This window comes from Ictalurus furcatus, chromosome 10 (assembly GCF_023375685.1).
Source record: "Ictalurus furcatus strain D&B chromosome 10, Billie_1.0, whole genome shotgun sequence".
Taxonomy (NCBI): domain Eukaryota; kingdom Metazoa; phylum Chordata; class Actinopteri; order Siluriformes; family Ictaluridae; genus Ictalurus; species Ictalurus furcatus.
This window is the reverse complement of record NC_071264.1, coordinates 30,329,230-30,342,336: the sequence shown is the minus strand read 5'-3', so window position 1 is coordinate 30,342,336 and position 13,107 is coordinate 30,329,230. Positions and strand designations below refer to the sequence as shown.

Genomic DNA, 13,107 nt, shown 5'->3' with positions numbered 1-13,107 from the left:
GTGTGTGGGGGGGGGGGGTGGTTGGGGGAAGAGACGGGGGGAGGGGGGGCTAAGGAACAAGCCGTCACCAAATCACGAGCTCGTTAATTTAAATCTCCGCTTATCGATTTGTGCTTGAGATATAAATATATAGCGTATGCCTTTGATGTAATCTGGTTTGGTCTAGACCACACTGCAGGATCGGGGGAATTTTTTTTGTTTTAAAAAAAAAGGCTGCCAACTTTTGTGAGGAGAAACCACATGTACCTAAAAATGATTCTCCGGGTGCGCACAGAGCCATAGCAACCCCGTCCACACAGTTCTGCATGAAAGAACGAGAGCCTTGTAAAAGTCAAGCCAGATTGATGGGTTCTGTGGAGAAAGAGGCGACACAGTACCACGCTCTAAGCTAACGCTACCGTACGACTTCTTTTTTACGAGTTGTACATTTTTTTTATGTGCGTCCCTATTTCAATACTAAATGCGAAACACTGGTCATGGCTCAGATTTTTACATCCTTCGTGAAGAGACTTCCAATCCTCAAGTTCTCCTCTTACTCTTGATTCCATGGCTGATTTAAGAATGCGGAAAAAAGGCTCGGGTCAAGCACCACTCCGGGCCACACTTAAATGTGCCCCTCTTCACACTTTCAGAGCCAGACAGGAGACGTCCACGTGAGGCTTTAGTACTCCTGTTTGCCTGATAGACTGGTGGATTGCAAGCTCACAGACTGGGAGATAAAAAGAAAATCATATACAGTATACTGTTCATATTCTTACTGGTCCTTTAGGGCATTTTCACACATCGCCCAAGATTTCAGAATATTTAGTAGGAAGTAGGAAAGAGAACCGGTCCTTGTTCTGCTTGAAAACAGTGGTCTGGGGTTTGCTTCAACTGACCCATGGTGCAGTCTGTATCATGTATGGAAGCTATCCAATATCAGCATGGCATGCCACGTAACGTGATTGGTTCAAGTTTACATCATGTTACTTCCTGTTTCAAGCTCTGGAATGCTAGCGAAAGGGCTGTTATGGTCGGCTGAGGCGATGGAGCGCCTTACTGATATATAAAACCAGACGTTCATAGGAATGGAGCACTGTAATTAACTCTTCTTTGTGGTGCGATTGCTTGTACTAGGAGCACCGCGTGTAAGGCACATCTGAGCATGTAAGCATGCACAGCTAAAAAGTCTTCGAATACAACAGCAAGGCCTTGTTTACAAGTATTCCTGCACGATGCCATGCCATGCATCCAAAACACACTGTTCTTCACTGTTTTGGTACCAAAGGAATATAACAAAAAAAAACAAGACCAGTCCATCCCCAAAACAAGCCCAGAACCCTGAGTGTGGACTCGAGTATTCAAGTCGTTGTATTTAATGCCCTTAATGCCTCTCCATCCGTACAATACCTAACACGGCTGATTTAGGGAAATGGAAACAGGTCATACCTTGACCTGGCCCAGTGGGCTGGAGGACCTCTTCTCACTCTTTGGCCCAGGTGAGAGTGGCCCTGCAGAATTGGGTGGCTGGGGCAGTGGTGCCATCTTGGCTCCTGGAGAGAGCTGCATGCTGGCCAGCTGGGCGGCGTACAGTTGCTGCAAGGAAGGAGGGAAAAAAAACCCACAAGGCGTTAACGTCCCAAGCCAGGCACCATTCAAAACCCTGTTCTCCCCCACACTCTCCCTTTCTCTCTCACTCTCTCCGTTTCTCTGTCATTCTTTTCTTTTATGTCTTCGTCTTTTTTTTTTCCATCCTGGCCCAGAATCTCTGCTAAAGATCTAAGATAGATAGAAGCCCTGCAAAACCACATTTGGAGATCATTTTTGCTCTGTTTTTCTATTTATCAGGTTTGCAGCCTGAAGGAAAACTAAGATCTGATTTCTCTGGTGATTTATCTTCCTCCATAGACCTCTTTCTGCTCTGGTTGGTACCGACTCTACATCACAATTCGGACACCTGAGCTGCCATTTTGCCTTCAAACGGTATGTTAGGATAAAATGGAAATGGTACATGTACCATCGCCCATGTACCATTTCCCAAACTCGCTGCAGTTGAGTTTCCATGACACATAAAAATCAAAGACTTAAGACAGGAACCCAGACAAAGCAAATTCTTACCACTCTTATTATTTTCCTTGGCTCAGACTCCCAGCCTGGCACGATTAACGTTTCAGTTTTGGTACAAATTAAACAGACGGGCTATGGGCTGTTAAACCTCAGAATGTTTTTTTTTTTCGGGTAAAGTGTTGGGAATGTGCGTTTGAGCAGTTTATATTTCAACGAGGCTGATCGTCTGCCATATCACATTGAATATCATGTTAATTTGACTCGTGCAATATTAGCAGACAGAAGAGGGGAGAAACCTACCAGCAGTGTAGTCATTCAAATGAATTAAATTAAATTCTGGCAAGAAAATATAGACAAAAGTGTTCATGTGTGTCTTGCAGTATTAACAAGAGGCTGTGAATAATTTGGCTGTTTCCCATGCTCCATTGAGAGAAAATCCTGGACGCACTTCTTTTAGCCCAGAGGCTAGTATTGATTAGCAAGCAGGTAAGTGTTTAAATTGGCTTTTGTCTCCAAAAGCAGGTAAGAGGGGTCAGACTAAATAGCCCATGGCCTCCCTGGCCTGACACATAAAATTTGCATCTGGCTTGCATAACCCATTCAAGAACAAACCAGAGAGAAACAACTACTACCAAGTTTCTTTGAGTTTTCACCGGCATCTAAAGGGTTTGCTGTTCTTTGTGTCATTCGGCCACTTAACATGGAAAAAAAGAGAGCATATAAGCAGGCACGTCTGCTCTCTCTGCACTCATTTCCTCTTGTCAGCAAGCTGCATAAGGACTCCATTTGTCTGAATTGGAAAAAAGTGGCATGAGCATTAGTGGCTTGTGCCCCACCTCAGCTAGTCAGACAGAAAAACTCAGTCCTGGACAAAGCTCTTTGTGTCCACTGTGTATCAGAAGATATAAACACAAAAATGCTCTCCACCGCCCGAAGTTAAACACTTGCACACTAGTGGTACACAAAAGGGGTCATTCTTCGGCAGGGGAGCTGGGGCAAGTGACAGCACATGGGCACAGGAAATGGCAGGCTGATTAGGTTCACTCTGTGATAGTATAGCCTTACCGAGCCATATAAATAGAACAGCCATTGTGTGTTCACTTCACAACCACAATCGACATTTTGCTTTCACATGAATTTCCATGAAGTGCCTAAACACAAGAGCCTGGAGTTACTGTTTTCATGTGACTAATCTATGTCTTGAAGAAACGCATGAAAGGAAGTCATCAGTCTGTGGCTAACGGTGTGGATGTGGATGCTGCCCATCCTGGATCCTGAGCCCATAGGAAGAACTTTATGGTTCCTCAAAAACAAGATCTATAATTGGAATTTGCTTCAAATGAGATAAATAGACAGAGGTCCAACACGCTAGAGATAGTGAGAAAGTGAAGGTGAGACACCCGTTAGCATGCCAGGACACATCTAGTTTTGGATGAAGGGCAGTAGCAGGTCTGGGGCAGGGGCAGAAGGAGCCGATGGTAATGAGGGTCATGCTGAAAGTCAATGGTCAGACGAGAAACGGGCAGCAGGCAGCCAAGATTGGCTTCCTGCCTCTGGTGCACAACACACCCGCACCGAGAGTGATCAATTCTACCACCTCTTAAAATATCTCTACACTCTACAAATCCCATTTGCTCAGTTATTCTACCAACTATCAGGGCAACAAGGGCAATGAGTCATAGTTTAATTCAGCTATAAGGAAATGTTATATAAGTTTAGAATGCTTCTAAACTTTTCTATTGTAATGTGATTCTCACAAATTATGGATAAAAAGTCCCATATTACGCTTGGTAATTCTATAGAAGGAAGTGATGTAGTACTCGAGTCCTGGTCATGAACATAAGTCATAGACTCGTAATGAGACTTGGGTAAGTGAACGCCCTTTCCCAGAGAAAGAAAGACTGGCGTCCCATCCAGTATGTATTCCTTTTTCATGCCCATTGTTCCTGGGATATTCTCCCTGACCAGGATAAAGCACTCACTGCACATGAAGGAATGAATAAAAGTCATTTCTTTAGTATTACGTAGCATTCGTTTAAAAAATACGAAATTCATAAGGCACCCTAAAGTTTGTCTCTTGGAAGCAGAACCCTAAAAGAGAGGGTTTCACTTTCAGAATAGAGCTCTTTAGACAGCTAGAGTCTTTAAGAACCAAAGATCCCTTGAGGAAGAATTTGTTGTGATTCAGTTTGGTTTCAACAGTGCCCCTGATGGATTGAACTTGAATAAGGAATGGTGGCAACATCCTCCCCGCATTCAGGACTTGACTCGAGGGCTCTGGATTCGGATATGAGCGCGAGATAAATTAGGTCATTTTCATACTCACACTTTTTCCCTCCCAAACCATAATATATTACGATCCAGAGTTTGGAACATTTAAGTGAACACCAAGTTCAGATCAACCAGAGATCGGCTGCCTGGAACGCATCCAGTTTCTGCACTTGACCAAACTCTGGGTAAAACTCAACAACTGATCTCTGGCATGTGGGATGAAGCAGTCTACAAAGGAATGCCTTAAAGATATACAGAGAAAACTGTAGGCATTCAAATACAAGTGACTACAAGTATGAACAAACCTGCAATGATCGCCCAGAACTGATCATGGGTACAGATTCCATCCAAGTGTGAAAGCATCCCTATACTTAAAAAAAAGGTGACTTGACTTGAACACCGATGGACGCGCATCCAATACATGTGCATAAGGGGAATGCTTCTGCTTTTCAAAGCTTTTCATTCAAGCTATTTCTTTATCAGGAGCTCAAACATTTCAAGAGGAACAGCCATGCAGCTTCTCTAGTAGATCCTGGTATATCTATCCGGCGTATCACGTCATAGACAAAACACTTTTGCCAAACGTAGTAATGCTGAGTCATTCCACACATGCAGTCCCGCACTCCAGTGGAGAGCTATTACACCATGTGCTGATTCTGATAGCTTGAGGGAAACAGGATGCTGACTTTCAGCAAGGCCTGTAGAGAAATATCTCGATCCACACCAGCAACTCGGGTAATACCTTTGTCCACTTGAGCATTAAATGATTCTCTGCTCTACAGCTTACTTAGACAGAGAGCAAGACTTGGGAAGTGGAGCTTTTCAATTCGCTCACCTCACCTGCTGCAGTCGTTACACCTCCAGCAACGCACACACACACACACACACACACACACACACACACACACACACACTCATGCACAACACTTCTCTCAAGCCCATGGAATGCAAATGGCCAAGGGCTGGCCCAAGGTCAGCCTGTTAGCCTCTGGTAATTAAAAGCAACCCCTCTAGAGAGCAAAGGGGTTAAATGAGCAGCTGCACTCGCATTGCTTGCCACAACATTATCCATAGATTACACACCCACCTCCACCTACCCCCTCCCCCGATCTCATTCGACACTGCTCGACACATCAACACACTTCTATAGCACCAAAAACGCTTTCACATTTAAACCTCAAAGGGCTTCGCTTTAATATACAGCTGTCTCGATACGGAGGCGAGCAAAACTGTATAACGTACCACACACATTCGGTATACGTCCTGCCATTGCAAAGCTGAAGATTGTCATTGAAATTTCACGTCTGCAAAAAGCAAAGCTTATACAGTTATTAAAAAGTGATTTTAGTCAATTGCTCATGCACTGAGGGCAACACCAACAGCAGACTCAAATTCGTTCTTAACGCGCTGTGACAGATGGTCTGAGATTTACAAGATTTCGCAAAATCCCGGCGTAACAAAAATAGATAATCAAGACAAACGTGTAAACTTGTCATGCTGGAAATTAACACTGGGTTTCGCTTAGCTTGCCCGGCATTGCATATGTACAAGGAATAAAACACATCAGAGCATGAATTTTAGAATAATAATCAGTGATGCAGTGCAGAGTTCTGTCACCACCACGAAGTTGATTAGCGCATCCATTTACAGTTACGTTCAACTCACCAGCCTCTCGTCTTTTAGTTAACGAGGCTGGAGACTAACACTGGAGACTCCTTCCAAAAATGTTAAATAGATATCTCCTCAGAGACAATCTCTTACACCGATGTGTTGATGTGGGGCATCCGCCATACAAGTCCCTGTGAATGAGCTGTTACTATAGAAACTATAACGTTCTAGAATGAGTGGAGTAATACATACCTATGATTTGCATTCGCCCTACAGTCATAGAAAATGAATCAACGCCTGCTAAATCTCACATTCTCTTCTGTATTGGTGAAAACTAGTGAAGGTTAAGGCCTAAGTTACTGCTGCATAGTGATGCCAGGAGTAGACCGGCAAGAACCCCATGCTCATTTGCCACAAGGCTTGTCGAGGCTTGGTGCCCAGGGGATGAAGGGGGATGAAGGGGAGGGAGACCCAGGCTGGCCCAGATGTCATGAGGAGAGGCGGTCGTGCTCTGGTGCACTGCGCCAGTGCTTTCCAGTATGGCCCAACATCTGTTTTATCTGCTGGCAACCAACCTGCTCCCACATCTCCCCTCCTGCCCAGCCCTTCCTCACTCTCCCACCCTTTTCCCCTCTCTCACTTCCCCCTACGCTCCTAATCTCTGCCCTGCTGTGTGACAACGGCCAAACCGTCCGATAACGCTCACACACCCATGCTTTATTTCCTTATTTATGTTTATTTTCTTTTCCACACTTCTCTCGCTTCTTTCTCCTCCCTATCTCTCCCTTTCCCTCTGTTTACCCGCATGTCTGTCCATCTGTCCCTCTTTTCAACAACCCCATCTATCCAGATGCCCATCTTTCCATCCCATTACAGCCTCGGCGCTGGCCTCCCAGTGCCTCTCTGCTTCTGGCTATCTCTCTAGAGCGAAACACACACATCTCTTCTCCTCCTCAATAACCTCAACAGCTGTTCACTCTCATTTCTAGAACTCAAAGTCAACAGTACTTCACTCGCTGGCTAAGGCAGCTGGCCTCAGCTCTCTCTCTCTTCGTATCCGGAACATGGAGACAACAGCATCTAAACAAAAGATAACACCCGGTTTCCTCTTTTCCGCCACTTCCTGTGGAACATCTTAAAGGCAAAATCCACCCTGAGCAACATCCCTAGATTTGCATCCAAGATGTATTTTGTAACTAAATGCTTTCACCAATCTTTTGGTCAGCGGTTTCCTACATTACCCACAATGCTGTCCGGCTACCTGCTGGTAGCGGTGCAGTGGGATTTAGCTCTCGTGTTATCTCTACCTAAAGAGAGTGATGCGGCGGTGCTTTACTCCTTTAGTCTGTCTGGCTTGCTGATCTTCTCATCTGTAGACTCTTCTCAAACAGATCAGCTTCCAATGCTTCAAATTTCGTGTTGATTCTGCCATCAGCGCCCTCTCGCTCATCATCTGGTACAGCGCTAACTAGCGACCCGGGTCTCTTCCTTCACATAGATGCAGTGAATTTTGCTACTTAGATCCCAGCGTTTGCACCAACATCTCCAGAACGTCTACGTTACATTTCTCATGAATATGATGTTGAATGTCATTGAAAAGTCATGAATGAGAAAAGAAACTCTTGCTAATTTTTTTCTAACAGCGAAACCCCACAGATATGACATTTTCTCGAGGTCAAGTAATTTGTTCTTTTTCCTGTTTGATGATTATATTACAATTTGTAATCAAGTAAGCTAATTTTATGTGTTTCAGGGTAGAGTTTTCCTTTAATCCTCTCCCAAAAACCATCGCAGGAACCCACGCTTTCCTCCGCTGGGTTTAGGAGATGAAACAGATCTACAGGGAACCATAACAGCTTCTCCGCTCCTGGTGAAACGGGTGCTGTTTAGAGTTTACAGTAAATGATTGTAAATCAACCTCCATATGTTATATGACTATGATTTGGAGAACAAGAAGTAGTAGAGAGAAAGATGTCCATTGACTCATTTGTGCCCTCTGTAATGCGCTACAGGGAGGACGCAGATGTTCCGCTTTATCTAATAATGCTTACTTTAAAACTGCTTAAACCCAGAAGTCTGCTTCCAATGATAAAAAACAGGCCTCTTACCATAAAAAAAATAAAAACAAAAAAAAGTTCACTTTGGATTTGTTTGGAACCCAACCAACCCGGCAATAAACTAAGCAAAACAAGGCCGATATCAGGCAGAGAATGGCTTTAAGGAAATTGTTTCTTTCACCTCAAGCGATTGAAGAAAGGTGATGTTGCGCCCCGGCAAATTAAATGCCAATCCAAAAGAGACAAAAAATAAAATGGAGTTCTTTTGTAGAATTAGGGTAATTCCTTTTAGGCTGGGCTACAAGCCGAGCACAATATCCACCCAGGGGTGAGAGGTGTCAGTATTAATAAGATAAAGGACACCTTGGGATGGAGGCATTGTTTTGCCCCCCGAACCCGGCTCATCCCGAGCCCTGAGTGGGCCTTAATGAAGAGAGGCACCCGGCCTGGAGGAACGGCTCGAGCTGCTTTTCTCCAGTGACTTGCAGAGGAGCAATCTGTCAGGGAAGCATTGAGTGAAATTACTCAGTGTGTAGGGGCACACATTGACAGTCACTTGTGCGTGAGCGTGTGTGTGTGTGTGTGTGTGTGTGTCCAGTGGTGGGAAGTGTATTGACAAGCCAATTACACCGAGGCCTCCTGGCCGCTTTCATTTCCAAACCCGAAGCCTTTATCAGATCTCGCTGAGAAAACAGAGCATGAGATCTCAATGTCTCTCTCATAACACATTCTGTAATGGCACGGTGACATTTATGCTAAATTTACACTCGTTCGCTTGTAGTTCGCTTCTTGCGGGTGTGTAGTCACCACTACAATGTTTAGTTCCCAATTGAGAACGGTAGTAGTGCATACTTCTTATCTTCTAAAGCTAACTTAAATCACACACTGCTTCATGCTAGCTTCATTCTCAGAGTCGATTAGCAAAGCGAGCTAACTGTGCTAGCTACATACGCTCTCTAGAGGCACCAACGATCTCTTCTACTTCCTTCCTTCCTTCCTTCCTATTTTTCTTAATAAAAGTCGCGCCATAGGATTTTTATCCTCATACCTAATTCTGATAGAATAGAAGTTTTGGCTCTGTATTGCGCACTGTGTATGTGCAGAAATTGAACGATCGTATGTCATACGGGGGCAGGGGTGGCTTGGCGGTTAAGGCTCTGGGTTACTGATCGGAAGGTTGGGGGTTCAAGCCCCAGCACTGCCAAGCTGCCACTGTTGGGCCCTTGAGCAAGGCCCTTAACCCTCTCTGCTCCAGGGGGCGCTGTATCATGGCTGACCCTGCGCTCTAATCCCAACTTCCTGACATGCTGGGACATGTGAAGAAAACAATTTCACTATGCTCTACTGTATATGTGACCAATAAAGACTCATTATCATTATAACATCGCTTGTTGGCGTGAATGCAGAGAGAGACTCTAGGCTTAAGTCCCTGTTTGATGAAACACAGTCGAGCGTTTGCTGGAATTAATTCCTTTCCAATCAGAATTCTTTTTTTTTTTCAGGTTAAATCTAAATCTAGCAAATTGTGGAAAATGATACCTTGCCAGATAGAGAAGCAGAGATATTCTGATTAGACAGGCGCAGTGAACCAATGGCGTGACGGGTGGGCGGATCGCCTGGCACAGGAAGTGGGGTTCCTGCAGGTGAGGTCACACGCTTCAAATGGATCAGTGATGCATGGAGACTGAACGCACACTGATACCACGATTACTGACAATCACGCTCACACACACACGCACACGCTCACACCTCATTAACACCAACCTGGAGCAGGCAAGCTCAAATTTGACAGATTTAAACAGAAAGAATAACACACCGTCTTTTGTTGGCTCTTTCTTCTATATATGTTTATTTTATTGGTTTTTTTCTCCCAACCCTATAGCCGTGCGCCAGAGGCCGCTTCCTGTTGGATGAGTCGCACTTCCTTTCCTCACCCCACAAAATGACATCCTCTTAGTGCATCTGTCTCTTGTTCTTCTCTCTTTCAAAAGACTGTTTTGTCTGCCTCTTTTGTCCTCGCTTGACGTGTGACATACGCAGCATAAAGCGCACAGTGCTGTGTTTTCTCTCTCTCACACACGTTTCTGCATCTAAATTCGGCTCGGAGAACTGAGAGGCACTGAGAGGAGGGATAACAATGTTGTCCCCGCAACAAGCGCGAATTAAATCATCTCTGTCGCCAGCTCGGTAACTGATATTATCGTGTGCTCAGTAATCCCACTATCAGTGGAGAAGTGTGTGTTTGAGACGCGAGTGTTACTATAAGGTACTTTTCAGCTTATTTTCTGCTCAGAAGCCACTGTGGATACTTCGGACAAAAGAATTAGCAGTCAGTGAGCATTTATACAACTAAACTAATCTATAACAGCAGCTCTGGCAGTCGTGCAGCCGCAAATCACAGGGTTGTTGTAATCGCTGGGAAATCGCTGTGGTGTAAGAGGAATAAAACACTCGGTGATGTGCAGCTCGAGGACACGTCAGGCTCCTGTTTTGAAAACGAAGGCGTGGCTTCGCCCACATTCGCCCTTTGATCGGATCTTCTGGATCATCGCGTATCCTTCCCTGATTCATCAAGCCCCTTCCACATGACCATGACGCTTCCTCAATCGTATACACAACCACACGGAGACTGAACCGCAAACTTTGCTGGCTTTGTCGTCATCCTTAGCAGCCATCGTGCGGTTCAATTCTGTATTTTATGACACTGCAGCTGCTACACGCGCAAGAGGCGAGCTACGATTAGAGCGATCGCCAACAAATCTCATTTCGAGCGGCGTAAGCCCTACACGGAACGCCGGTTTGGACTCGCAACCAACTTCCTGTTTACACTCGTATGCGCATGTGCAGTGTGCACGAACGGTCATGTGACGTGCGTATCCGGTCGTGTAGCGTGGACGGAGATCGTTTCTGAAACACGGCGGGAACGCCAGCGTGGACGAGGCTCGTTTTCACTTTAAAACCACAACGCACTCGTGTACACAGGGCCTCCGTAATTCCGCTTTATCGCGCCACCTCATCACTCAGTGTTTTACTTAAAGGAAAATCACAGCCTGCAACCGCACATGAAGTGTTCTTCTTTAAAAAAAACAACAAAAAAACAAGACAAAACAACAACAACACTGTAAAGTAACATTGCGTAATCGAATGTTAAAATAATCCCTCAGAATTAGTCACAGCTTTTACAGTATGAACATCAGGTTAGCATTTTGTTTGAATTCTTCAACATGAAAGTCGACAGCTTGTGTCGTAGTGTTTGATTTATGTTTTCAGAAAGATTGAACTTTTTTTTCTTTACCATTAAGTCTTTAGGAAAAAGAGCCAGATGGCTAAGGTTAAAATCTCTCTCTCTCTCTCTCTCTCTCTCTCTCTCTCTCTCTCTCTCTCTCTCTCTTGTTTACTGTGCAGTTTAAAGATCAGTCAGATTGACTTGTGTGGCTCAGGTTCAGCTTATTCCCGGGGTTAAATCCATTATCTGAATGAAGGAACGAGTAGAAAGCTTGGGGTATGTAGATATAGAGCTGACCCATCACAGCACTATAAATAGAGAGAATGCAGGCCTGAGGCCTCAGCCATGGCACTGCTGCCTGCTCCAGAGCAGCAAAACAAGCATTCATACACTCACACACACACTTTCTCTTTCACGCTCTTTCCAATGTCTGGAACCGCCAGTACACACACACACACACACACTTCAACATGAATAGACTCATCCCACACCTTTCGTGCACTTGATTGTTCTTCACATAGAAGCGTGATAGTGGAGGCCCAGCTGCTCGCATTGTTCCGACTTGCCAAGCCTCATTAATGCTGAGAGCGATAAGCTGCGAAGGACGAATAGTACTCCTCCTGCAGCAGTGAGAAGAAAAGGTATGCTCTCCGCTCGCTCTGTCTTTCCCTCCTCCCCCTGCCATTCTCAGCTTTGTTTTGCAACAATCCCTGCTATCAGAAAGCTTAATGTCTAATTGCTATCAACAGCTTTACCGTGCTTGTTGACAAAACAACAACTGTCGGGCAAAAAAAAAAAAGAGGAAAAAAAAGAAAGCGTGTGTGTGTGTGTGTGTAATTCTTGACAAGCTTGTTAGCTCGATTAGTCTCTTTCTCTCGCGCTCTTTCATGCTTGTTTACTTTTGTCTTAAAAGAAGGAAGGAACTTAGTCTTTAGTTCAAGTGCTTCCTAGGATTTAATCCTGGTTTTAAACAACAGCATCCGAGACTACTTCCTCTAAGCTAGCTAAGCAAGCGTCGAAATTCCACTTTCACTCTGCCCAACTTTCTCAAGTGTATTTATCCGTCTGAGAAACAAAGCAGTTCTTCCAAGCGTGCATATAAAGTATAAAAACGGCAATAACAAATCACATCACGCTATAAATAAAAGTAATAAATACTGTCACGAAGACGTATCTGCAGGATCCGAGTAGCGTTCACTGCGAAGAGACGTTTCTAGAGAACCGTGGAGGGAATGTGGGATCGCACGTGCACAGCAGACACTCCGAATCATCTAAGACTAATAATGAACTGATTAAAAACACGTAAGCGAAGACATTTATGGAAGGAGTCGCTGGTATCAGCGCCGTGCAACAATCAGAGGTAAAGCTGCACGTATAACGTTAAAACAATATAATAAACTTCTTGGTGGTAATGTAAAGTAATGGCACTGATTTATTTTAAAATATACACAAACCCCAAGTGTTTTATTTATTACAGATTTAATAGCGATGCCCACCATCAAGCTCTTCTAAAAGCAATCCGGTTCTTAAACAATCACAGCATAGGAAGATCCCTCAACCTCAACCATCCACTTCATCCACTGAAATACTTATTATCATCCTAACTCCCGTTTCCTAAGGGAAAACTACGGGTCTGGAAACCTGTAAAAAGGCAGTGAAGTGCAGATGGAAGGTGTTAAGTTGGTAGGGCTGGACCGGTGTGCTAGTAATTTAGTGCACGCTCGTTACTTAGCATACAGCTGGTTCTCTACTCGCTAAGTGCCGAGGGCTTGGCTCGGCGCCATCACATTCTTTTGTGACTGTACATACCTGGAGCTGAAGAGGATTGAGTCCTGACGCGGCGGCAGCTGCCATTGTGGAAGGAATGAACTGCACCGGGTAGTTATCACCTGTTGAAGG

General features: G+C 44.6%; 1 protein-coding gene across 12 annotated transcripts in view; it reads right to left on the bottom strand.

Annotated features, from left to right (window-relative positions):
* The window catches only part of sox6 (SRY-box transcription factor 6), a 194,225-nt gene that overhangs the window by 40,083 nt on the left and 141,035 nt on the right, over positions 1-13,107 (bottom strand). For 11 of the 12 annotated variants that reach the window (XM_053634385.1, XM_053634387.1, XM_053634392.1 and 8 more), the window contains 2 exons: positions 13,018-13,097; positions 1,429-1,575 (listed from right to left, as the gene is read on the bottom strand). In XM_053634385.1, the coding sequence (XP_053490360.1) occupies positions 1,429-1,575; positions 13,018-13,097 (227 nt within the window). The remainder of the gene's footprint in view (positions 1-1,428; positions 1,576-13,017; positions 13,098-13,107) is intronic. The other variant, XM_053634393.1, reaches the window with a different exon arrangement.